Source organism: Peromyscus californicus, unplaced genomic scaffold (genome assembly GCF_007827085.1).
Source record: "Peromyscus californicus insignis strain IS unplaced genomic scaffold, ASM782708v3 Scaffold_8__1_contigs__length_139910024, whole genome shotgun sequence".
Classification (NCBI taxonomy): Eukaryota; Metazoa; Chordata; class Mammalia; order Rodentia; family Cricetidae; genus Peromyscus; species Peromyscus californicus.
The window spans coordinates 107,444,575-107,471,702 of record NW_026294606.1 but is presented as its reverse complement, the minus strand read 5'-3'; the positions used below and the strand labels follow the sequence as shown (position 1 = coordinate 107,471,702).

At 48.0% G+C, this 27,128-nt stretch overlaps 1 protein-coding gene across 3 annotated transcripts; it reads right to left on the bottom strand.

Moving 5' to 3' along the window:
- Positions 1–3,282: 3,282 nt before the first annotated feature.
- Tk2 (thymidine kinase 2) lies at positions 3,283–27,128 on the bottom strand. Of its 3 annotated transcripts, none has more exons than XM_052727444.1 (10): positions 26,978–27,124; positions 26,266–26,303; positions 23,723–23,797; positions 20,134–20,187; positions 17,098–17,187; positions 15,220–15,293; positions 8,453–8,541; positions 7,816–7,895; positions 5,922–6,002; positions 3,283–4,937 (listed from the first exon to the last, which is right to left on the bottom strand). In XM_052727444.1, the coding sequence occupies exons 1-10, from the start codon at positions 27,099–27,101 to the stop codon at positions 4,839–4,841; spliced, it is 804 nt and encodes a 267-aa protein (XP_052583404.1). In that variant the 5' UTR covers positions 27,102–27,124; the 3' UTR covers positions 3,283–4,838. The 3 variants fall into 3 exon arrangements, with proteins under 3 accessions (XP_052583404.1, XP_052583405.1, XP_052583406.1); XM_052727445.1 differs by having other exon boundaries at positions 4,824–4,937; positions 5,922–6,022; positions 26,978–27,127; XM_052727446.1 differs by lacking the exon at positions 3,283–4,937 and having other exon boundaries at positions 5,918–6,022; positions 26,978–27,128.

The window sequence follows — 27,128 nt, the reverse complement described above, 5'->3', positions numbered from 1 at the left end:
ACAAACACACCAGGCTGCAGCGGGCCAATGTGGAGCCACACATCAGGCGAGAAAGCTGCCATGGAGAAGCAGGACAGGTTCAAACATGGGAGGCCAAAGAGGGAGGACTTCAGGAACCATGCCTGATGTTTTCACTCCCCCTTCCAATCACAGCCTACCTTTGAGACCTGGAAGAGGTGGGTGGCTCTTAGGCATAATGAGTTTCCAAGTGCTGGGGGCTGAAATGTCTATCTAGGTTGGGGGAAACGGTTAACTCAGTAAGAAATCAAACGTAAACAGAAGAAAAGCAGGAGAGGGAGGAAACTGGGTCCGCCAATTTGTGAGGTCTGGGCTAGGGAAAGGCCACTCTAGCCTTCTCTTCAAGGAACCAATCTGCCTGGAGCCAAGGAATGAAGGAGACAGGAAGCCAAATGTGGTGGTGCGTGTCTGTAAGACACCTGAGTGAATTTCAGCACTCAAATGGAGGCCAGAGAATCGGTTCAAAACCAGCCTCAGCTCCATCCTGAGTTTGAGGCCAGCCTGGGTGACACAAGACGCTGCCTAAAAAACAAAACAAACGAAAAACAAGAGAGATGAGACTCATTTTACATGTCTCTCTCACATACGCACTTCTTGGCCCAGAGACCAGGCCCTTCAAGACAACGCAAGGACCTAGTCCTGCATATCCCTGTCAAGAAGTCTCCCATACTCAACTACAAAGTTTCACAATGTTGGACAAGTACAGCTTTGAATATCAGCTAGACTTGGGATGATAGACCAAAGAGGGACTCTCCTCCCATTCAAAGATGCTTGCATCCTAATCCCAGAACCTTTGAGTGTCCTACCTTTCTTACTGGTGGTCAGGGCTTTCAGGGTTGGGTCAGGTATTTCTAGGTTCTTGACCTCTTATCCAAAGAATTGAAAATAAGGGCTCACGCCAATTTGCAAAAAATAAAAATAGCAAGTAACTTTAATCAGAGCAAAGTGATGGTACAGATTAGAGGGACACACTGTCATGATTGAGGATACTCAAGGCTCCAGTGATTGTTCAGGGCTTCATTTTATGGTACCCAAGAAAATGAAGCATTTGTTTCTAAGAGGCGGAGTGAGGATGGCTCTGTTTTAACTGATAGGTTTGGTCATCTAATCATCTTCCTGCTGTGCATACCCCTTCCCATAATGCATCTGACTTTCATCATATACACCCTGTTATGCATAGGCATAAGATGGTAAAAATAGAGGACTCTCCCTAAAAGCTTACTTCAGGACACAGTTTTGCCTTATCTTGCATGTACATCCAAAACCAGTTGAGGTCTGATCAGCCTTTCTAGTCTTCATACCAAGACACATTGGAAATATATTTGAATAGAAACTGTCTAATTGTTGTTTGGTAAAGAGAAAACTCATCCCATTGTTTCAGGAGAGTGTGTGCAATCCAACACAGGTGGTGAACCAAGGTTGCTAGCTACCTGGTTACAGAGGGGGGTGTGCATAAGTATGTGCATGTAAGGGAGCTAGGCCACTTATTGTTACTAGAAGAGGGAGGTGTGCCTTGTCTATACCAGAAGAGCCCCAAGTTACTGAACTCTCCCTAGATTGCCTGCTTCACCTTACCTGACAAAGGAGCTTTGAAAACACAATTGGCTTGAGGACCTTAGGGAAGAAGAAGCAGGATTGTACAGTGAACCCAAATTTGATTCCCAGCACCAACATCCAGCGGCTCACAACCACATGTAACTCCAGCTCCAGGGCATCCAAGACCCTCTCTGGGTACTGTACACATGTACACATTTGGGGTGCCACACAGATATGCTGCCATATACATAGTTCAAAATAAAGTTTGTTTTTATTTAGGAAGCCAGAGTCCAAGAGGTTGGAAGTACCATCCATTTCCCTCCCTCCAAAAAGTCCATACCCGACTTGCGTGCTACTCAGTCTGAGAAATCCTAGAGGCAAGAAGCAAGAGGACCTTCTTAGCACAGTGTTTCCCTTATCTGGCCCCAGATCATTTTTCACAAAGGACTGTTTGAGAATCTGCAGCTTCTGAATCTGACCCAGATGGAAGGAATGAGGGGCTGAAGGAGCAGCTTGATAAGTATTGGGTGTGAGGAAAGCGGTGAGGAAGGAAGGCATGGGGGAAGGAGGAGAGGAGGGATTCTGGGTTCGAACTTGCCCCCAAAGCAGTACTCAGCATTGGATTTGGGTATAAGTGGCTCATTTGGGAGGCGATCCCAGGAAGCAGGTAAAGGAACTGGGATGAGGAAGAGAGGAGATTCGGCAAAGGGCACATCTGTGAACTGTACCACTCTGAGCCATTGTCTCCTGAGAGACAATGCAGAGCATACCTCAACTGTCCACAAGCTGTTGCCCCTGCTGGTCCTTGGTTAGTCAGAGCTTGGCCTGGCTCTTCCAACGCGCCCACACTGCCAGCAGCGCATGCTTCTGCGGCTGATAAATCTCAAGCATGAGGCATGAAGAGCCTTAGCAGGTGACATCCATAGCAGGCTGGGGACAGGGTATGGAGATGCAGGTGCTCACATGCCTTGCCTTTGCATTGGTCTTAGGGTCAAAGCAAGGACACTCTGACTCTTCAGGGAGGCCAGCCCCTACCATGCTCTACCAGCCACTCAAGGGCACTCTAGGGAGCAATGCCCTGTGTCTAAGAACTAGGCCCTATGACTTACCACGTGCTACCTGGCCTTTTCTGGCCAAGAGATGTTAGTGCTGGTAACTGCTCCGTCACCCCCTACCCCACCAGATCTGCCTGATAGATAGCAGCAATCTCTGAGCTGGAAGGTTTCGGCAAACAACCCTAGCCACTGCTATAGATGGTTTCCTATCTGAGGAGTCAAGGTACAAGGACAGCAGGCTCTTTCTGGACCAGGCACACTGTTAGAAAACATGGTATTTTAAACATGAACACATGGGGCTGGCTCAGTGATTAAGAGCTCTGGCTGATCTTCTAGGGACCCTAGGATCAATTCCTAGCACCCACATGGCAACTCACAACTGCCTATAACTCTAGTCCCAAGGGATACAATGCCCTCTTCTGGCCTCCATGGTCACCAGGCACACATGTACATACAGGCAAAACAAATACATTAAAAAAGAAAAAATTACATTAAATTAAAAATGAGCATATAAGCCAGACATGGTGGCACATGCCTGCAATCCTAGCGCTCAAAAGGCTGAGGCCACTGTTCAAGGCCAGCCTGGGCTATACAGTAAATTTGAGGCCAACCTAGACTATAAAGTAAGATCCTAACTCAAAAAAAGAAAAGAAAATGAAAGAGAAAATTAACATCAGGGTTTAGATGTAGAATTTATTGGCTACCATAGAGCAAGAGAAAAGTCACATTTGTTCCCAAAACACGTGCTATCATTAAGCAGAGGGACAAGTGCTGGGACTGCCAATTTGTAAATTCGAAAGATGTCAAGACTGCTGGTACAAAGGTTCCTGCCTTTCTCGGGTTTATGGTTTATCCCTGTTAGACTGCAGGTACTGACGGACGGTCACCTTAGCACTTTCCTTCCTACTACACAAAGGGCCCAAGAATTGGTCCAAACAGGAAGGAGCAACAGCTGGACTCTTGGCCCTCTCTGAGGCCGCCAGGCTTACCAGGCACCTATGGAGAGACACACGTTCATCAGCAGCCTACCATGCTGTATTTCCCTGAGTCTGCATCCAGTCTTCTCCAGATGCATCCATCAACTCCAGAAAGTCAAGAGCTGCAAGACTTTAAATGCCTTTATTTGCAAGCCCTGACTGGGTCCCAGTCCCACTGTCCCCCAGAGGAACAGTCTGGCTTCCTCTTGGTCTCGACTGGTTCAAGCAGCAGCTGCACCTTCAGTGTGCAATTATGGCCCACAAAGTTGAGATATTTTCTGATCCAATAGAGATGGCTTTGTGCTCTGTGGTCCAAGACATCCGCTCAGATGGAAAAACACTTCAAAAGAGTTAAAGCCACCATGTCTCTCTCCCTGGGGCACAAACACTCAGTAATTCCAAGGGCCCTGTTCCTCACACAAGGACAGGAGAGAGTGATGGGGCCTGCGAAGCCCAGCTGGCTGCCCTTGGCCTCACTCAGCACAGGGCAAAGTGTCCAAGTCCCAAAAGTCTTTTTTCTGACACAGAATGACAAAAACTGGCAGCAGTCTGGGAAGGGCCTTCATCCTCAATGACACTGGCACCATCCAAAGGCCAATGAGGGATTCCCCTATGGACACTGAGATCCAGATGACAAAATAGTAGAGGCCACAGCACCTTCATGCCAGGAAACACTGGGCTTGGGGCAAATAACAGAGGCGTGCCAAAGACTAGTAATGTCGATCCTCCTTGAACCTTGCCCAGTAGTGAAATGTGATAGAGACCACATTCTGCCAGCTCCTCTCACAAAGACATGGGGGGCTGGAGCTCAGAACAGCAGGCCTAAACAGAAACAGCTCAGGGGGAGGCAGCCCAAGCCAGGTGTCTGATGGTGCCAGCTCCCTTATGCACTGGCTATATGACCTTGAAGAGTCCCTGCACCTCTCCGACCTTCAAATCCTTACCTATGATGGAAGACTGCTCCCTTGGCCCACTGAGTGGCCTGATGCATAGCAGCTAGACCACCACCAGGGACACAGCGAAGGGTTTCAGTCTCAGGAAGCCACCAGGTGGGGTACCAGGGGGAATGTGTGCTGCAAGGATCTGATGACAAAAGCCATCTGTCCCAAAATGAAAAGAACATAACAAAAATAGATCTGACCAGGTAACAGACGCTCCTGAGAGTAGATTCTTCCAAATGCTTCTAAAGAGCTAATGTGGCCCTTCTGGACTACTCCTGACACTGTCATGTAGACTGCGGCCATGTCCAGTCCTACGGGCCATGCTTCCAATTGTCTGGAGTTAATATTCGGGCCCGGTTTTGTTCAAAGAGTTCTAACATTTTCTCCAAGTTGTGGTCAGCCTCAATCACCTAGAAATAAAACAAATAGGTTACAGGCTCCACTTAAGTGACTCCACCCTCCCTGGGGCTATACAAGAGGCTGAGGGGTCAAGAAGGTCAAAACCACACAGCTCCAAGCTCCAGAACAGTCTACACTCTGAACTGAATTTTTACCAAACAATCCATCCCATCATCCATGCCTTTTCTTTTCATTGGAACTGGGAGGCAGGAGATTGTGTTGGGAACTAAACCCAGGGACTCAAACATCTAGACAAGCTCTCCGACACTTTGCTAGTTCCCTAGCCTCCTCAGGTTTTCTCTTCACAGTGAAGGAAAACACTCTGGCAGTTCCCACAGTGAAGACGTCCTTTGCCACAGCCTTGCCACCTGCTTCTCAGGTCCAGAATGTATATGTGGCCTACAGCCCAAGGCCATAAATAAAAGCTCATCATCCCCTATTGGACATGTGACTGCCTCAAGTGGTGACTGCCTGCCTAAGGTAATTTAGGAAGAGCAAACTGAAACACAAGACATAAGAACTAGGACATACTGGTAGGGAAGACACATCACCTCTGAGCTACAAGGAGTTACTGCAGTCAGCCCAGGAGCTCATAGGTGGCAGCAGTGTGCCACTTCTACGCCCTCGGCACCTCCTGAGGGCGTCAGTGTGACACCTAAGAACAGACAGCCACTGACATGCTCTCTGAAGACACTGAGTCACCTAACCATGATGAACGGGCTCTGTGTCACCCACCCAAGAATGGGGACCATCATCCCCAGAGGTCCAAACTCAAACCCAGGTCCAGAGGCAGCTGGGGTACTTCTTTGTAGTGATGCTGTGTGGGTAACCTGTTACTAAAACAACCAGCCTTTTCTCAAGTCTGTTCAAGTCCCTGCGAGACTGTCCAGAAATGGGGCAGAGAGAGAAAGAGCTCTTTTCTGTGGCGTGGGTGACAGTCTCCGAGCCTCCCTCCCCATAGAAAAGTCTCTGCTCCAGGAGGGACACTGACTTACCAGAACAGGGGCCGCAGCTGGGAAAAGGCTACCAGTGACCAGCCACTCCTCATAGAGGCGATGAATAGCACTGACGTACTCCTGCCACAGGAACACAAAGGCTGTGGGAGTGGGAAGGGAGAGAAGCCCGCCTACCAAGGGTCTCACAGGCCCACATGGCAGGTCAGAATTCTCAAGGACTGTTAGGAAGTGACATGAACAAGGGTCCCCATAACAACCAGCATGGCTGTGTGAAAAGCCTGGGGTTGAAATGGCAGTGCACCCCCAACCACCCACTGCTCTTCCCTAGCCAAGTTTAAGAGCACCCCTCCCAACCTGGCATCTCCCATTTCTTGCCACTTCTCTATGGGAGACCCCATTCCACCATGTGGAAGTGTACAGCTGTCAATGACAGGTGTCCCAGCACTCAGCAGCCACTACACCTTCCCTCTGGCTTGTCACCAAAAGGATCAAATTCAGCCTCTCCCCTTACTAAACTCTCCCTGGAGACCACTCATTATGGAGACTGTCCAGCCCATAAGGACCACTCCTGTGGGGAGCACAAGGGAAAGGAGACAGACGTCCCCAAGCCATGTTACCTCCATGCACTCTCAGGCACTCAGCCAGTGTATGCGAGCTGCCCAGACCACCTCCTCCAGCAATAGTCTGCCCTCCATCCCAGAAGCTGGCCCACAAACCATGGTGCCACCTTCTTACACACCACTGGACACCCCCTGAGTGTCCTTGGCCCAACCATTAGTTCAGCCCCTTGGAAAATAGCTTGGAAGGACTCCAAACATGACATTTCTTGGGAACATCTGAGTTGTTGAAGAGAGCACAGAAATGCCAAGCACAGCCTAAGCTCAGCTCCATGGTGCTCCATCCTCTATCATTCCTGTCTCTGAGATTTCAAAGGACATGCCTAGAGCAGGCTTGGACCGTCATGGCTGGTCCAAGGCAAAACTCAGCTGAGCTTTAGGGATTAGACAGAGCTTTCAGGGCTCCCAGCCAAGCCCATTTTGAGTCCAGAGCACCATGATGTCCCAAAAGAGCTTACCAAGCCCCTGTCTATCCTTCAAGGGCAACTGTCCACATAAGGTACACAGTCCAATATTCCCCAAGCAACTGCTAGGTACCAAGCCCGGGACACATGTTGAGGACAGAGGAAGTAAGACCAAATCTAAAAGTGTTTACGGTGTCAAGACAACTGGGAACAAACACTGTCAATATGCTGTCCTGCAGGCTGTCACTGCAGGAGGCCTAGGGGCAAGAGAAGGGCAGTGGAAGGAAGGTCGGGAAGTGACATCACAGCTAACGACAAACTACTGTACAAAGGCTCATTTACATCAGTTCAACATGTGTGCATGTGTGCATCTGTGCATGTGTCTATGCATGTGTGTGAAGACAAACTACTGCACAAGAGCAAAGGTACATATCCATGGTGTGTGTGTGTGTGCATGTGTGCGTCTGTGCATGTGTCTATGCATGTGTGTGAAGACAAACTACTTCACAAGAGCAAAGGTGCATATCCATGGTGTGTGTGTGTGCGTGTGTGCATGTGTGCGTCTGTGTATGTGTCTATGCATGTGTGTGAAGACAAATTACTGCACAAGAGCAAAGGTGCATATCCATGGTGTGCGTGTGTGTGTGCATGTGTGTGTGTGTGTGTGTGTGCGCGTGTGTGCATGTGTGTGTACATGCATGTGCCCCTCTAATCATGGGAGTGCAGAAGCCTGAGTCGGGAACCACAGGAAGTAGAGCAGTCCTGGCACCCACAAGGGCTCCAAAGCCACAGAGAAAGCTGGAGTTTGTCCTCAGTTGTACTTCCTGTTTCTTGCTACAAACCCCTGATGGTGGCATGGTACGCAACAAGGGAGGGCTAGCAGGAGAGGTGGAGGTGGTTCTAGCCTCTTACCATCGGAATGATTCTCTCCTCTTCCCTGCACCTCGTCTTTAATCTCTGGTAGCAGATTTCAGGAGTGGTTCGAAGATAAACTGAGATTTAAAAACACAAGTAGCTCTGACTGTTGTGTTCCCAGTGTGGAAGCAAAGACTAGGACAGCACAGGGCTGGGGTGGAGAGGCACTACCTGAGTCATCGCAGGAGCCTCGGCCCAAGCCTGCTCAGTCTCCCACTAGCCCCCGTGGAACCAACAGGAGTCCTGACGCTCGGGCCCCCAACCCCTTTCCACATGTCCTCAGCCCCACAGTCTCATCATGAAGCTTACAGGAATTCCATTCCTAGACGGGGTCTGGCAAGCCATCGGCATGAGCCAGTGTCCAGGTCCTGTCCCTCTCACATGACACAGAAAAGCCATCAGATCAGAACAGGTCAGGGGCCTGGATGGAACTAACCCAGGGGAAGGAAGTTTAAGGAACCATGGCCAGAGTTCCTTTACAGGGAGTAGAACCCCTAAATGCCTTTGGGGAACTGTGATGGAGAGAGAACCATGGATAGTAGGTGTCCCTGTCTGCTGTCTCTGCAAGGGAGAAACCTCACCCCAGCTGTACCCAGAGGATCCCCCAGTAGGGGGCAGGGAGAGACTGTCTTACCTATCAGATCAATGGAGACATCAATGTTCCTGATGATCCAATCAAACCACTCAGACAGAATCACGTAGTCAACCTCAGGCATCTTCCCACTGCAGTGAGAATTCACAGGTTTTTATTAACCCATGTGCTGTGTAATTTCCCAAAGGGCCCAGGCAGGGGTAGCTTCTGTTTGGAAGGGCACCACCAAGGGCATGTTGCATGGTATGGTCCACAAATGATGGCCATGAGCATCTATCTGACCTTCCACCACCATGGGGCTGGCCAGGGCACTGACGGATGGAGAATGCTCTTGGAATTGAACTCCAAGCAGATAAGAACACTTTAGTCTGTCCTCTGAGCACAGAGAAATCGTTCAAGTTGGGAGTGAATCAGTGAGTCATTTTCACTCCTACAACTTGTTTTCTATGAAAATACTCATGAATGCTTGCCATACACTATTCAGCACGAGAATGAATCTTGGTCTATCTCTGCAGCAGGACATAGCTGAAGGATGGCGTAGTAAAGTCATATGCAGAAAGACTCTGGGAAAAGACTCTGAACCTGATGCTCAATGAACACAGGAGACTAACTAAACTGTACCCATGTGCCCCAACCACATAAAAGCAGCACACATTTGAAATGACTAGAAAGAAATACACCATCATGTTCACAGTACTTTTCTCTGAGCTGTAGAACTACTGAACTACAGCTGTAGACTTTTTCCCTTTGCTCTTCTCAAATCTAAACACACTAATACTCAAAACAAGAATGGGCTGTGGCACTGTTCTGTGTTTTAGATGTTAAAACTTAAAGAGCAGGGCTGGGAAGGTGGCTCCAGAGGTAGGAGTGCTGGCTCTGCAAGCATGAGTGCCTGGGTACGATTTCCCATGGGGGGGGGGGGGCGAGGCATGGCCCTGTGTGCCTATAAACCCAGCACGGGGGTGTAGGGACAGACAGAGCTCCCTGGCCAGCCAGTCTACCCAAAAGGCCAGCTTTGGTTCAAGAGAATATCTCAGGAGAAAAAGGCAGGAAGTGATAGAGCAGGATTCAATGTCCTCATCTGGTCTCCACATTTACATATAATGAGCACATGCAGAGAGAGAGAGACAGAGAGACAGAGAAGAGAGAGAAGAATAAGAGGGGACAAAGAAAGAGGAGACCTGGCTTCTACTTCTGGAATTCTTGGGCATCCTTTGCCCAGAGAGGACACAAACAAGACAAGAGTGGACACAGCTAGTGGGCACAGGCCAGAAAGCAACCGGGGACTTCCAGGCCCTGGAAGAGCGCCTTTCCTTTGAGTGTCCTCTACTTGCATCATCTTGAGGGACCCACTCAGCCTGGGTATGACCAGGTTGGCTGCAAAGAGAACAGGTGTCCAGGTTGTGTGCTAGAAGTGGGGGAGTGGGGGGTCGGTCTTGACAGGAGGGAGGAGGAACCAACTGTGGCCCTGGGGAGGGAGAGGGAAGGTGGCCTGCAGCAGGCTTTCTTTTGGGCCACCAACCAGCTCCCAAATCATGACACGGAGACTTACTATCAATTATGAATGCTTGGCCTTATCTTATGCTTGTCCCACTAGCTCGTATAACTTAGTTTAACCTGTTTCTCTTCATCTACATTTTGCTTCAGGGCTTTTTACCTTTCATTCTGTATGTCCTACTTTCCTGCTTCTTCCATGTCTAGCTGGCTGGCGGCTGCCTGGTCAAACATCTCCCTCTCTTTCTCTCTCGTTCTCTCTTCTCTTGAGCCTAGATTCCTCCTCCTACTGATTCTCTCTGCCCACCAGCCCCGCCTAGCCCTCTACTGCCTAGCTATTGGCCATTCAGATTTTTATTAGACCAATCAGGTGCCTTAGGCAGGCAAGGTAAAACAAATGCAACACATCTTTACATAATTAAATGCAGCATAAACAAATGTAACATATTCGTTGCCTAGTTAAACAAATACAACATAAACAAATGCAACACATCTTTACATAGTTAAAGTAATATTCTGCCAGTGACAGTCCCACAGTTCAGTATACTTTGCACCACATTTCTATTTAGTTCAGCTGAAAGTACCTGATGCTCAAGAAACCAAATCATAGGCTGTGTGTTGTGGCACCAGCCTGTAATCCTAGCACTTAAGAGGCTGAGGCAGGAGGATCTCATGATTGACACTAACCTGGGCTACTTAAAAACTCAGTGCCAGACTAGCCTAGGCTGCATAATGAGACACTATCTCAAACAAATTAAAACAGAAACTGGATACTTAAATACACCGTTTCCTGTTGTTTTCACAGGACCTTGTGAGGCCAGTTCCAGCCCAAGCCTTGCCCTCAGTCCCACTGCTCTCCACTGCATTAGTTGCCCTCCCTGCTCTGTCAGTTGTGGGGCGAACCTGGATCACGGGGTGTTTCTGTGGCCTGGCCTCCTGGTTCTGGGCCAGGGCAGGAGAGGTGGGAGGACCTGCCTGTTGTCCCCATCTGAGCCTCACTCCATCCTCTATTCCTGTCCTTAAGAAAGGAGGAGGACCAGGCAGTCTTGTAAAATCTTTGCCATCAATTTCTCTGCCCCTGGGGCTTACTACACAACTTCCCTGGGTGGCCTCTTTAGCTGTGTGATGCTTCCACACCACCTTCACTTCTGCATTGCAGCCCAGTGCCTACAGCTAAGAAATTCCCGTTTCTGAGGACAGCATAAAACCCAAATCTTCCTCTTCAGCAGTTTATACAAAGTTCTCAGGCTGCTCTTGGCATAATTGCACTCATTCTGCCTCCCACTCTCACCGGAAGAGGTAGGCTTCTCCTTTGGGGTGCTCTTCACTTGTTCAAGGCCTTGAAGGCAAGAACACTCTTAGAAATTTTGCTTTGAGGAGATGTAGAACCCCAATGTGTATCTGTGGGCTTTTCCAGAAATCCAAACCTTCAATTACAGATTGTAAAGCCAGGCCCCTAGATCCTCAGCAAAGGTTCCAAGGATTCCTGGGAAAATGATCAACCCAGCACTGCCATGTCAGCCATGACTAGACCCCATCGGTGGAGGGTTTTCCATCACCATGATTAGCAAGCCTTTCCCTTGGACATATCAGGAAGTGGGGAAACACAAGCCTCTGGGCTACAGTTGATCACTGTACATGCCAGTACCTACCCAACTGAGCTCCCACAGGTAAGAACCAAGACAGTTCCAAGTACAGGTTAAGGATCCCACCAAACCGAATTCTACATTACATGTGGTGTAGGCTAGAAAAAGCAGGTGGTCAGTTCATAGACAAGTTGGTTGTAACTATTTTATCCACTGTGTGAACCTGGCATGTATTCCTAAAGAGCAAATAAAAGACATTCAGATAGTTATACAGAGTGATACATGCTGGTCACTGATGCCCAAACTATTTCTTAACTGACCCAGGACACATGGACAGTTTTTTGTTTGGTTGGTTGTTTTCCCTGAGACACGGTTTCTATGTGTAGCTCTGGCTGTCCTGGATCTCACTCTGTAGACCAGGCTGGCCTCGAACTCAGAGATAAGCCTGCCTCTGCCTCCCAAGTGCTGGGATTAAAGGTGTGTGCCACTTTGCACAAATCTGGATCTATCTGCCTCTTTATTTAGTTTTTTAGCACCTTCTGCCTTTGGTGACTAGTTCTCATACAGCAGGATGAGATGGAGACGGAGGGCAGAAAGCTCTAAACAATCTCCTCTCTCTATAGCACTCCATTATGATAATCTGGTGCACTGGGCATGTTGGAGTTGCAAGAAGAGTGACCTTACAGGAACCCCAAATTCCGTTCTTTCTCCCATTGGTTCTCTGCAACTCTGGTCGAAAACACTTTTCACCATCAAATCAGAAAGTCTTTGGTTTTCTGCTCCACTCTGGGCCTGGAAATAAACCTAGAGCTCTTTACAACCAAGAGTATAAAACCCCAACCAGCAAACCAGAGGCAACACCTGTGAAATGGAAACCACAGGCTAGGTGCAGGAAAGGGGGAATCTTGCACCATAAACGTTTGGTCCTAAGGACAACTCTTAGAACTCAATCTTGTTCTCATGGCAGAAGGCCTACTCTCCAGGGAAAGGGCCAAGGCATAGGGTTGGAGCACTCCCTGTAATACATAGTGGCTGGCATAGTGGGCCTCATTCCTTACATCATAATCCTCAACCAGAAGGGAGATGACAAATCCAGAGATTCCCAGGCCCGGCCAGCAGTACTAAGGAGACTTGCATGTCAATGGGATGCCCAGGTAGGGATGGGGAAGCAGAGCAGACTCAACCACACAATACACAGCAGCTCAGGACCAGCAGGAGCATTGCTCCCTCAAAAATATGTGTATGAAAGAGAAGGCAGGCACCAAGGAACAAGTTGGCTAGAGGCCAAAACCATCTAACAAGCGTGAACAAGCAGTGAGCAGGGCTCTCTATGCTTGTTCTGATTAGGGTAGTAAAGCACAGACTGTGTCTGCCCTCAAAGAGCATATGATCCAGCTGGGGACAAGTGACAGCAAGGAAATAATCACGTTAAGCTGAGCCACATGAAACTGCCACTTTTATATATTAAAAATAGCCAAATGTTAACAATGCAAATAAATGTCTTACATACTACTAAGGACATCACTATTAAAAGTAGCAAGGGGTGGGCTGGGGACGTGGCTTAGTGGTAAAATATTTGTCTGGTATATTCAAGGACCTGGGTTTGATCCACGGCACCACACAAAAAGCAAAACCAAGGCGGCTCTACCCAACTATGCCAGATGGTCAGGGAGCTGAAGAGATGGCTCAGCAGTTAGGAGCAACTGTTCTTGCAAAGGACAGGTTTCGATTCCCAGCCCCCACATGGAGGCTCACAGCTGTCCACAGATCTAGTCCAAGGGGATCTGGTGCCTTATTCTGACCTCTGTTGGCACTAGATGCACACACACAAAATAAAAATAAATAAATCTTTTTAAAGAGAGAGAGAGAGAGATGGTCAGGGAGGGCTGGGGCAGACCAATAAGGACCGCTGTGGATGGGAGGGCCAGGAACACCCTGCACAAACATCAGGACCAGCAGACCAATAAGGACCGCTGTGGATGGGAGGGCCAGGAACACCCTGCACAAGCATCAGGACCAGCAGACCAATAAGGACCGCTGTGGATGGGAGGGCCAGGAACACCCTGCACAAGCATCAGGACCAGCAGACCAATAAGGACCGTTGTGGATGGGAGGGCCAGAACATCCTGCACAAGCATCAGGACCAGCAGACCAATAAGGACCGCTGTGGATGGGAGGGCCAGGAACACCCTGCACAAGCATCAGGACCAGCAGACCAATAAGGACCGCTGTGGATGGGAGGGCCAGGAACACCCTGCACAAGCATCAGGACCAACTCTCTAAGAAGTGACAGTAACACTGGAAGCTCAAAGCAGGAAGAGGTGGTAAGAATGGGGGCCCTGATGAGGACAAGGAACCAGGCACACGGCTCTAAAAGAAAGAGTTCAGAAAGGGCTGAAACTTCAGACTGTAGTCTGCAAGGCATTCCCTCTAAGACCCGTCAAATCATCAGTACCTAAGCATAGAAATGTAGCCCATCCCCACCCCCACCCCTGCTAGAGGCCAAAGCACTGGATGGGTCACTAGAAGCCTTCCAGGCTTCTATTTAGATGAAAGATTGAGCCCATGAGGACAGAAGCCAGCTTTGAGTGAAAAATCACAACTCAAATAAACACTAGGCAGACTGACTACTCTAGTCATCCCAGATCTTTATCTTCCCAATAGACTTGCACTGTGCCATGGAATTTCTCTCCTGGGCTCCTGTGAGCACAGGACCAGTGGAATATCAGCAAGGGAACAACTGCGAAAGTGCTGGTATATTTCCATCATTTCCATCGGGACTTTGGCCTATGCTCCACAGGAGATGAAAGGCCCATGTTTGCTTCTGGTCCCAGAGGGGATAACAGGCAAGAGGAAGAGAAATGAGCTGCCTGGGTTACCCTAGCCAAGTCCATTCTAGTCTAGCCCATTCCCAGACATTTGGCTAAGCCCAGCCAAGGTAAAGAGTTACCTTCACCTGGATGAACTCCCAACTGACCTGGCCATAAAGGAAGGTGGCTATCGCTACTGGGATTTGTGGTTTTTTGTTATACAATATTATAAATCAACAGAAACTCATCAATACTGTTGGTACTCCATATCTGTCAGGTGAATAGGCAAGCTCCAAAATCAGTGGTTTAGGGCTGGGGAGATAGCTGTTAGTAAAGTGTCTGTGTGAGCCTGAGGACCTGCGTTCAACTCTCAGATCCCACGTAAAAAGCACAGGCATGATGGTATCTGCTTGCAACCTCAGCACTGGGAAGTAGAAACGGGCAGATCCCTGGAATACACTGGCCAGCCAGCCTAGCCCAATAGTGATAACTAAGCCAGTGAGTGAAAGCCTGTCTCAAACAGCAAGGCAGAGGGCTGGAGGGATGGCTCAGTGATTAATAGCATTTGTTGCTACTGCAAAGGACCTAGGTTTGGTTTCCAGCACCTATATGGTGTCTCACAACTGTCTGTAACTCCAGTTTCAGGGGATCCAATACCCTTTTCTGACCAGGCACACATGTGGTACACATACATACATGTAAGCATAAAAACCACTCATACACTCATAACATTAATCTTAAAAAAATTAAAGCAATATAGATAATTTGAGGACCAACACCAAGGTTGTCCTTTGGCCTACACACATACATACACACACACACACACACACACACACACACACACACACACACACACACTTACACACATATACACAAAATCAGTGGCTTAATAAATAACGGACTATACAAACTACAGTACCTTCTATACAGGTTTTCTACAAAAATGTATCTTGCACTGTAAATTGACCTTTCCATCAACCGTACAGGTGACATCTAAAGGAATGGAAAAAGTGATTTACTCTCAGGTGACAAAGGGGATAAAGCCTGAAAACTTGCCCCACCCCTCTCACCCTGTCCTGTGTCCCTGCCATCTTTGCCGATCGTAGGACTGTGAGGAGAGGGTGACAGGATGGCAGAAGTCAAATCAAATCCCTGTGCGTCTCCCTCCACCCTGACCGGACCTGACGGACCCATCCTGAAGTTGGGAGGACGAAGAAGACAGTAAAGGCAGTGATGGGGGGGGGGGGGGGGAGGCTGCCCGCAGCACCGCAGCACAGCTTTCATAGCAGAAGGGAGACTCGACTGGGATGTGGACGGACCAGCAAAGCTGCCCGGCACTGTCCAATTGGCACAGTCTGGTGAGTGGAACCCTGAGACGGGGAACCTGTTTACCTGAAGACCAGAGTGTCTGAAGCAGAGCCCCAGAAGGCTAGGGTTGGGAGGCATTCTGGAGGCTCGGCCTGCTAAAACTGCGAAGTTCTCTGCCCAGCAGGCAAGAGGATGACTGGATACCACCTTTCTGCAAGTCGCTCACACCCTGCATGGACCATCGTTCCCTTCAGCTACAAACACCCTTTTGGGAAGCAGGAGGAACTTGTACCCTGACACCTAGTGGACAAACAAAGTGTGGCCCGCAGCAGCCACAGGCACATGCAAACCTATAACCCACTCTCTCCGATGACCTGTCCGCCCTCCAGGATTTCTGCGCACCCATCCTTCCTCCTATCCTTTCTGTACATCTTGCCCCTATCTTTCTTTGTCTGTCGTTTTCTGGCCCTCTCTTCAGCCATCTCTCTCTTGCTGAGTTCAACCAGCTGTCTCTGCCTCCTTAGCAGGTGTCAGCCCATATCCCATAATAGTCACATATCATTGAATATAATTTAGAGTGCCCACTTAGGCAGAGCAGAGCAAGCCAAGGGGAAAGGTGATAACTGTAGGTGCTCTGTTCTCTATCACTTAGGGAAACATTTGGGGAAGGAGAAATTCATCCAAAGATTCTAGTCATGTCTGTCAATTTGAAACGATTTATACCAATAGAAGAATGGTAACTAAAGCTATAGGTAACCAGACTTGGATCAAACTGATCAGCATAATGACTGTGCCAACATAATTGGCTATAGAGGTGTCTTGCATCCTACATGGAAAGGCTATTGCTGTGCATAAAGCTTTGCCCATAGGTGTCACTCATGCCCATAGGTATCACTCCTGGTCTCCCTTACCACCTTATCTCCTAAGACAATCTACCCCGCTGATACAAGGGCCTGATACAAGCAGCCCTGTATGTCCTGTCCTGCCCCAATACCTGGTTTAGGCAGTGCTAGCCATTTGTGACCCAAGGTGAATCAGATTCTTTCAAGAATCTGAAAGCCAGACCCCACGAAGCTCTGATCAATAGTTCTCAAACACGTAGACACACAGAACATGCATCCAGGAGCCCTGGACAGCTGGATAAGGCACAGCCTGTTAGACCTCAGCCCCAGATCTTCAGACTCAGTAGATCTGGGGAGGGGCCAGGAAATGTCCAATCCTAACGTCCTCAGGTGACAGTGCTGCTGCAGTCCAGGGAGCACACTCTGGTTAAATGATGCTAAGTCTATCAGTGGTCAGATTACAAAAACGTGAGCTCAGGAGGTATCAGGACAGCCACCTGTGAGGACAGGAGACCTTGCTGCAGTCAGAAAAGACTGTGCAGCATGCAAGCCCAAGAGACTTCCTCATGAGACTTCCCTATCTGACAACACCCTGAACTTGAAGGATGTTTTGTTTGACAAGGTTGGAAGCAAGATCTGAACTGTACCTGAGGACGAGTGTGCTGGTCCAGCATAGTGAGCTGCACGTAAGTCTGCAGTGTGAGACCCCACCGACTGGCATCGTGGTACATTAGACCCTGCAGAACAAAAAACAAAGCACTTTGTGTCCAAATGGCAATTGCAGGCTCAGGTCTATCAGTCACTGAAAGCCATTTCAGGAAACCTACATGGGCAGGGCTGGGGCCAGAGGTGGACTCAGGATAGCTGTATGGCTCTCAGAATAGGGTGGGCAGAGACAGATGTGAATACAATTATAGGAGAGCCCACTAACAGCCAGACCATATGAGGAATAAGCACTTAGACATTTGTAGTTGACCTTGAGTTTCCCTGTGGTCTGTTCTCCATCCAGCAGCCAAACTGAGCTTGTTAATGTCTCTCTCTGCTCCAAACCTTCTAGGGACTTTGCATTGCATTCAAATCAAATCCAAACCCCCATCCTGGTCATAGACCCTAGAAATCCACTGCCATCCTCGTCTCTTATCCTTCTTCCTCAGCTTCTAGCCACACACACTTCCTTAGTGCTCTGCAAACATGCCAAGCAGGACCCCATCTCAGGGCCTGCAAACCTGCCTCTTTACTCTTGCTCCAGATGTCTGCAATGCTCCCTCCCTCATGTGTGGGCCTCTGCCCAAATGTCACCTTACCAGAGATGCATTCTCCTACCTACTCCTCATTAAATAGAGGCTAGCCCTCAATCGTTCTGTCACCTACAGATAAAAACACTTCCTTCTCCAGCTGCCCACTAAGAATCTTTTGCTTCTCTCTCTGCAATGTGTGTTGTATTGGGGGTGTATGGAAAGGACAGGGAAGCCCAGTCTTATTACACAGCCAGGATGGTCAGGAACTCAGGACTTTTCCTGCCTCGACTTTCAAGAGCGCTGAGGTCACAAGCATGTGAGACTATGCCCAGCTTCCTTTCTGCATTATTTTGTTTGGTTTTGTTTTTGTCTTGGTGTAAACTCATGATACTCAAGTGCTCAGCATTGAAAACTAAAGGCTTTCCTGATTTTCATGGGTAAAAGGAAAATCTCAGCAAAGTCAGAAGCTGGATGACTGTACAAACAGGTAATTTCCTGCATCAGTGACCAGCGTGGTGAGCCAATAATTGTCACACAAGCATCGGTCTTGCTCTTCCAACCAGCAGAAAGTTGTGGAAATATAGATGATGATGATGACGCTCTTATAATGCAACTTCCTAGGACTATATTTCTGGTTTGTGAAGTGTCTCCTCTAGTCCCAGACATCTGAAAGTCCAGTTGTCTTACTTGATAACTAAGCCCTAGTTCCTCTATGGCTTCTAGAAAGTATGAATGCCGATGGACTTTCTCTGTTATACCCAAGGATGGCTGACAATCCATCTTCTTCCATATGCAGACAAGTAAAACTCCTGTCACAGCTCTGTGCAATTCTTATTCAAACACTATGAGCTTTTGTCTTATCTAGCATTCTTTCACCTGCTGTAGCTCTCTTCACAACTCCCTTCAACACCCACCACATTCCTTTTTTTTTTGGTACCTTACTTCTCTAGCACGTAGCCTGTCACAATACAATGTCTAGATTCAAAGACTAAGTGTTCCCAGCCCATGGAACTAGAAACTATAGATTCTTTTTGTTGTTGTTGTATTTATTTTGTTGTTGTTGTTTTGTTTTTATATCCCAACCAGTTTCCCCTCTTTCCCACCCCCGAGTTCCTCTCCCCCTCCCCGCCTCCTTCCCCATCCACTCTTCCTGTTTCTCTTTAGAAAAGGGCAGGCCTCCCATAGACATCAACCAGCCATGGTCTATCAAGTTGCAGTAAGACTAGGCACCTCCTCTCATGTTGAGGCTGGACAAGGCAACCCATTAGGAGGAAAGGGTTCCAAAAGCAGACAAGAGAGACAGAGACAGCCCCTACTCACACTGTTAGGAGTTCCATAAGAAGACCAAGCTACACAACTGTAACATATAGGCAGAAGGTCTAGGTCTGTTCCATGGAGGCTCCCACCCAGGTTGTTGGTTCAGTCTCTGTGAGCCCCTATGAGCCCAGGTTAGTTGATTCTGTGGGTTTTCTTGTGGTGTCCTTGACCCCTCTGGCTCTTACAATCCTTCCTCCCCATCTTCTGCAGGATTCTCCGAGCTCCACGTAAGATTTGGCTGTGGGTCTCTGCAACTGTTTCCATCAGTTGCCAGGCGAAGTTTCTCTGATGACAATTCACCCACATTCACCCACCACATTCTTACATCTAAGTGTCTCCTTCGTCCCCACACTGATATTAGTGCCAGGGAACCGAGACTTTATACTGCTCAGTGTCTAGCATGCAGAGCAGTGTCTACCACATAGAAGGTATGGGATAAATACTCTCTGAATGAATGAACAAGCAGATGCTAAAGGCTAGGCAGTGCAGCTGTGCTCGAGCAAACACAGCACAGGAGACACAGATGCTGCTGCTGCGGAACCGAGTCCAATGAACTCCAACTCCATGGGGTATTGCCAGAGGCTTGCAAGGCACTGCTAAAACCACAGCTTTCTTAGCTGAGAAGCACTAAGCACCCCTATAACATGGGATGGAGCCCAGAACCAAGACCCCTTTCTTCATCCCCTCTGCTAGTGTCTGCTTTCTCTCCATCATTTTCAAGCAGGCAGCACGGGGCTTTCTGAGTGGAGGAGGGAGAAGAGGCACGTGCACACTGTGGTCCCTGCCCTCCTTGGGAAGGAAGATAGGCAGCTTCAGGGTAAACAACAGGATCTATTACTAGATAATACGAAGCCCAAACCCAAATCAGAGGCTCTTCTAGAAGCTGATGACCTAGAACTAGGTTCAAGGAAAGCTAAGCCACTTGGAATCCTTAAAGACAGCCAAAAGGGGGTTCCTGGCTTTGTGCACACCCACCCAGGCCTCTTCTTTCTTTCTTCTGACCTGCCATTCTCCTTTCTTCTGAATCAGTGTGGACAGAGTGGGTGTGCACGGACTCAGGTTTCAGCACCACCGTTCCTAGGTACTCACAGGGAAGCTGGCAGTCTGTGCAAGAAACAAAGCACTCACCAGGGGATTGTGGCCTCGGACATTTCTCCACTTGAGCACAGGCTCCATCAACACCTGCAAGGAAAGAAAACATGCTGTAACAGCATGCCAAGTTTAGAAGACAGACAGACAAGACTACTGTCTGGGTGCCAAGGGTGGGCCAAACAAGCTAGGCCTCTGAAAGGCCACAGCTTCTTCTAGGTGGGACCCTCCTGTGACTTCCAAAAATGACCTGTAAATAACTGAAAAGCAGCTCAGTCTGAAGGGGAGTGGGCTGACCAAGGCCAGCCGAGCTCTTCGTAGCTTGGAGACAAACACAGGTGGCCCTGAAGTCTCATAGCCTGAGCTGGGACCTGGCCCCGATGCACACTACTGTATGGGTCAGGGCTCTCTACAGGGGCAGATCCAATAACAAGAACATAGCAACTGACATAAAGAAGGAACTCATTAGCAAAATTGGCTCATGTAATTATGGAGGCTAAGAACTCCATCGTGCGACAGGTTGTCTAAAGCTGGGGTTCCAGGGATACAAGGAGCACAGTTCAGTCTAGGTCCAAAGCCTGAAAACCAGGGAAGTCATTTGGGTAATGTTAAGTATGAGGCCGGAACACTGGAACCCGGGCCTCAGGCTAAGTCCCAAAGTCCTAAGGCTGGAAAGCCCGGAGTTTTGATGTCCCACAGCAGGAAAAAGAGGAAGGAAATCCTTTTCTTTTTTGTTCTATCCAGGCCTATAGCCAACTATAGGTCCCCATTCATATTCCCTCCTTAGTAAGCCCACCAATTTACATATCAGTCTCCTCTGGAAACCCTCTCTGAACATGTATAGAAATAACGCTTCAGTAGTTCTCCAGGTACAGTGCCTGCCTCCTTATTCATGAGGTGTGTTGCAAGATCCCCAGTGGATGCCTGAAGCTTCAGATACCACAAGCCTGGGACATGCCATGTTTTTTGTTTGTTTGTTTGTTTGTTTGTTTGTTTGTTTGTTTTTCCTATGCTAGACAGAGGGATGATTCACATGGGACAGAGTAAGATGGCATGAGGTTTCATTGGGTACATCATACTATAATGCATAATTTAATTTTTATGAATTGTTTAAATCTAGAATGTTCTACTTAATATTTTTAGATGCTGGTTGACCTCAGGTAACTGAAACCACAGAAAACGAAGCCACAGCATAGTGTGGGAGGCTGCTGTAGTCTTGAATTCAGTCAAGCTCTCACCCAAAATTAACTATCACACCATATAAATTTTATAAGTCAATTATCCTTTTGTCTCCTCTTCTCAACGAAGGTAAAAGTGATTACCCGGAGAGGTTATACATATAAGCATGGAATAATTAGATAATACCATAAACACTTAACATGGTTGTTGGAGCCCATTTTCAGGTTTCCTAGTGGCTTTACCCAGCAGGTCTGCATAGAGAGGATGACTGGACCACGGGTCTGAGTACAAGTGTTGAGATGGTCTGTACTTGCTGTGCTGGGGGGAGGTCTTATGCTCCACCCCTTGGCATTCCTTTAAATACTGTAGGGCAGAGACAGTTGGGGCCCAATGAATTAGGATCTAGGCCCTTTGGAAGCTCTCCTGTATTTTCTATCTTTTCCTCTCCCCTCTATTCTTCTAACTAATATTTCCTGCTGCTTCTACTCAAGAGTACTCTGGGGAAATGTGGGGGTAAGGGATGGTCCCCCACACATGGTACATTGCATGGATATTAGCTATTGCTGCTGCTACTTTGTTAATTGGCCCCAAGGTCTATAGTGAGAACATAAGGACTTTTCAAGTTCCATTGAGAGGTTCACTACTCAAGACAAGTGCTATGACCCTAAGATTGATGAGACACAGCATCCAACACTAACAGCTAATATTAACTGCCATGAGAGGGCACAGTACCAAATCTGCAAAGAGGAAATATACCTGGAGGGAAACTGGCAAACCTCCCAAGTATCCTTGCCCAGTGGAGTCTCATAACACACAATTTCCCCAGCAACAAGTTGTCACAGCACATGCAAAATGCTGTCTACCAGGGAAGTTGACCTAGTAGACCTGGGAGTTCAGGGACGTCAGAGGTCACAGGCTATCGCTGCCTGGAACCTACCAAACCCCCAGGCCTCCAAGAAGCAAGCAGTTGTTCAGGACAGTCCATACTGTTTGCATCCAGGCACAGAAAGCTTCCCTTCTGAGGCAGGAATGGTGGGAATCCTCCCTCAACCTCTGCTTCCATGTGCTGGCCAAGGCCAACCTTTCGGGCAGACCTCTAAGCAGCTGTCCGGGGCCTGCGATGTCAACTCTTCTCTGCACAGCAGCACATGAACACAACAAGACCAGGGCTGGAAAATGGTTCTTATCTTAGCAAACCACATATATCTTTAATAGAAGTAAACTCAAGGAGGGAGGGAAGAAGAAAAGAAGGGAGGGGAAGAGGGAAGCAGCAGTCAGAAAATCTGCAATACGGCTTCACCATCCCTAATCTGACATCCAAAATGCTTCGACTTCCCAGCAGACATTATGCCACAGACAGAAAAGTCCACACTTAGACCTCACACGACAGATCAGTCAAACACACAAAATACTGGTCCGGGCTACTGAAATTACCTTCAGGCCATGTGCATAAAGTACACACATAAATGAACGTCCTGTTTAGACTTGAGTCTCATCTCTAAGATCATTACATATTATATCAAATATTCTAAAATCTGAAAAACAATCCAAATCTGAAACACTTCTGATCCCAAGCATTTCAGACAAGAGACACTAAATCTGTAACAAAAGGGCCACAGAGATACAAGACACCAAGACCTAGCACAGAGAATGAGGGTCACATGGTAGAGAGAAGTGATTCTTAAACATCTATGAAGTTATTCTTAGTGGCTGAATTTTAAATGAACTAGAAATACATAACCAGCTGCGCACAGTGCTACTCACCTGCTGAGACACTGACACCTCAGAGCAAGGCTCAGCAGCCTGCCTTCTCTGCTCTCACACATGTATTCTTCCCAACCAGACTATGGGGAGATCTGTACATGCACCACCCAACACAGGGGCCACAAGCCACACGCAACCATTATGACCTTGGAATTCGACCACAGATGATCCTCTGTTTACAATGGGGCTATGTCCTCACTTGAAAATAGAGCAAGTTGAAAATGCATTAAATATACTAATCTACCGGGTATCACAGTATAGTTTCTACTGAATGGATACTGCTTTGGCAGCACTGTATATTAAAAAAAAAAAAAAAAAAAAAAAAAAAAAAAAAAAAAAACAACCTAGGTTGAAAATTATGACTTGAGGACTATCTGAGGTCCAAATTGAGAATGCTGTAAGTGTTAAATAAATGTCCAATCCCAAGGATTTAGTATCAAACACAGAATGTAAACAGTTCATTTATCACTTTAATACTGACTTCATATTGACACACTAATATCTGGGATGTCTCAAAGTGCTCCTCTTGCTTCACTCCGTGAGGCTTTTAAAAACACTAGATCACACATGTGGACTGCACTGGGGGCTGGCATCATCCTTCGGTTGGACAGGGCTGTCTGTGCCTTGCATAACTTATTCCACTCAGGCATTTCAGGTTCCTTCAAACCCAGTGTGAGTGCCATACCTCGACGTCTGTTGTGTTGGAGAAGAATTCCAGGCACGTTGTCTTCCCACTTGCAATATTGCCCTCAACACAAACCTGGCAGAAGACAGGTGTACATTAGGGACAGAAATCAAGCATCCCGAGGAACATGAGGGAAAAACTAGGTTAGGGTAAACAGCCTCCTTGGTTCAGTCTAGGAGTTTGAGTGGCAAGTCAAAACCCTGCCTCGGGAATCCCCCAAGGTCCTACTTAGCAGTAACAGAAAAAGCATCCCCCATTCTGCCCCCTACTGACAAACCCGGGTGATGCATCCACGAGAGACCCAGTCCCTCTTTTTGTTAACAAGCTGGGGGTCAAACCCAGAGCCTCATACATCCCGATCAAGTTGTCTACCACTGAACTACATCCTCAGCCCAATCCAACACCCCATCCCCTTATGTCACCTGAACCCACACACAGCTTGTCTGCCCTGTCAAGTTCTGAGCCCTTCCCTAGTTCTACCCTTCAGATTGCCATGTGTCAGCTATAAAAAGTGACTCCGTAACCTGAGTCTATCAATGGCTTTGAGGTTGAAAAGCACATGTATGCTGTCTAGGATCCAACTCGCTGACTACAGAGAAGCTCTCAGTCACTGACTGGTATTAGCAAAGGAGAGGAGGGAAAAAAGCAGCAGAGACTTTTGCCACAGGTGGGTAGCCTCTGCCACCCTGTTTAACCTCCCCAGAATCTGGGAAGTTGATCCTTACATGTTTCACAGAAAAGAAAACTCCTTTAAGAAACTCCTTCTGAAGCTCACAGAAGGGGTTCAATAAGGGAAACCAGACTGAACCCACACCCTCGGCATGATGGCTGCCACCTGGGGAGGCATGCCCAACCATTCCAAGGCTCAGTCTGGCACCCCTGGTGATAGATAGACCGAGTGGTTTGAGTTCCGGCAGATCACAAGAGAGGCACAGTTCAGCATAAGACAAATTGGTCCTTAAGAACACTCTTAACACATCCTCTGGGTCACACAGAGAAGTACATACTCTATCACATAGTGGTACACAGATATGTGGTGACTTGCCGAGGCAGTAATCCAGGCAGGTGGGTGGAATTTACACCCAGGCCCAACCAGGCCCCTTCTCATGACCTCAGGCAGCACCTGTCACATTCTCCATTATAACACCTATCACAACTGGCCACCACACCCAATATAAAACTTTCCCTAGCAAGTACACTGTTGATTGGCAGCAAAGGTCTCCAGCCTTGAACCTAACAGGTATCCAGAAATGGACAATGACACTTCCCACAGAGGCCAGGCCACCCTCTAATCCCAGACCCCTGTCAGTTTGTACCTTTAGGACCCAGAGTAAACACTAAATAAACCCAAGGGAGTAAGTGAAAGGCAAGAAGAAACCCCACAGGGCACTACTGGGCCTTTTGTTGCTGCTCTTCCCTGAAAACAACTTTTCCTCTCTCCTGGATACACAAAAGGAACTCAAGATGGACGTCACTCCACATCTGATAATTCTTTCCTGTTCACTACAATGACTTCCATACTATTCAAAGACAGTTAAAAAACACTTACCCTATTCCCACCAGAAAACCCTGAAGCGATTCACTGGCCAGTGAATCCCTGGGATTTTTCCTGCCCCTTCGTCCCAGCACTGGAATGACAGACACCTACATTGCTTTTAATGAAAGGGCTGGGGATCCACACTCAGGTCCCCAGGCTTAGGCAACAAGCACTTTTTCCACTGAGCCTCGCCCACCCCCCAGCCTCTGCCTGGATCCTTTTTTTGTTTTGTTTTGTTTTTTTCCAGACAGGGTTTCTCTGTGTAGCCCTGTTCTGAAACTCCCTCTGTAGATCAGGCTGGCCTTGAATTCACAGAGATCCTCCTTCCTCTGCCTCCCCAGTGCTGTGATTAAAGGCATGAGCCACCACAACCTGTGCCTGGGTCCTTCTTAAAGTGATATCTAAAAAATATTTGATGAGGGGTGTATGCCCACAGAAGAAATTTAAGTCACCACATAGAAAGCATCACCTATAATTTCAATTCAAAGATAAACACCATTACCTTTTGGCCTGCTTCCCCATGCACATTTCTCATCTATGAGTCTTTCAACTGCTTGCTGAAGGCCTACTATGTGTCTAGCACTTCATATGCAAAACTTAGTCCCAACTTCCCCAGTGCTCACAAAAAAATAAACAAGAAAGAAACAGGGGGGTACAAAAATGGAAGGGTGTGCTGTCAAAGTACACAGGCAGCTTAGCCCTAAGTCCTGTGCCTGTGCCACAACTCCACTTTCCTCCGGAGGCAGAGTCTAGTCTCCAACCATTACAACTGACACGGATGAGAATCTACCCCACATCTTTCTCTGGTGCTGAGAATGGGATCCACCTTATGCTTGCTAAGCGCACCCTAACTGAAATTTACGCTTACTCTCATTTTCACGTTTTATTTAGAGATAGATATCATCTCGTAGCTGCTTTTTCACTGTGTGCACATATTGCTTCACTCTCCAGCTCAAAAAAAAATGAAATTATTCTACATGGAGAATACATGCAAAGAGGAACTTACCACTGCTTTTTTCTCTTTATCATTTTCTCTATCTTTATCTAAAAAAGAAAGGAAGTTGATGTTTCAATTATTCACTCTTCTCTGTGCTAATCTGATAAATAACCACACAAACAGTCCTTTTTACGCTTGCTTCTTGACTTTAAAAATGTTTACCATTCTCGGGACCCTCTATGGTTGGGTCTTGCATGTGACACTGTCTGATGTCTGCCTGGGTCCAGGTCCATTTGTGCGTGCTTACTTTCCTTCGCTTGGTATATTCTACTTTGTTTTCACCTGTATTGTGTGCTTAGGATCTTCACAGTGGACACAAGGAATGACCTACACTCAAGAGATTAAAAAGGACGGCCGGTGGGCTTGGGCTTAGGGCTGGGACGCAGGCTGTCTGTGTTCTAGGCCAAGGCTGGCAACACTGCCAACCCCCGGCAGCAGACGGAGACCAGTGCTCCATTTGGAAAAAGGAGGATCCCCACTGCCAGCAAGAGTAAGAAAAAGTAAGAGGCCTGAACCACTGAGAGCTGGTTAAATGCAGCTCCCGCCCCATTTTCTCCTAAGGCCTTAAGAATCTGACCAGGAAACGGGAAGAGAAACCGTGCTTGAGCCCCAAGTACGGGTCCTCCCAATTCCTTAGGGCTTCGGAGAAGTCGGGTGACTTGCAGTGGAGGAGAAGGGGACCAGCGCGACCCCTACGAGGTGGCACAAAAGTACTAGTTACCCGGAGGCAAGGCGCGGTGAGGTGCCCACAGCGGCCCGGTGCCCGAAATGAGGCTCCCAGGACTTCCGGGGCTTACCCTACGAAGAGATCGGGAAGCCCAGCTACATAGCGGCCGCAGCAGCATAGCCCCAAATTGATGTGCTAGCCCGAC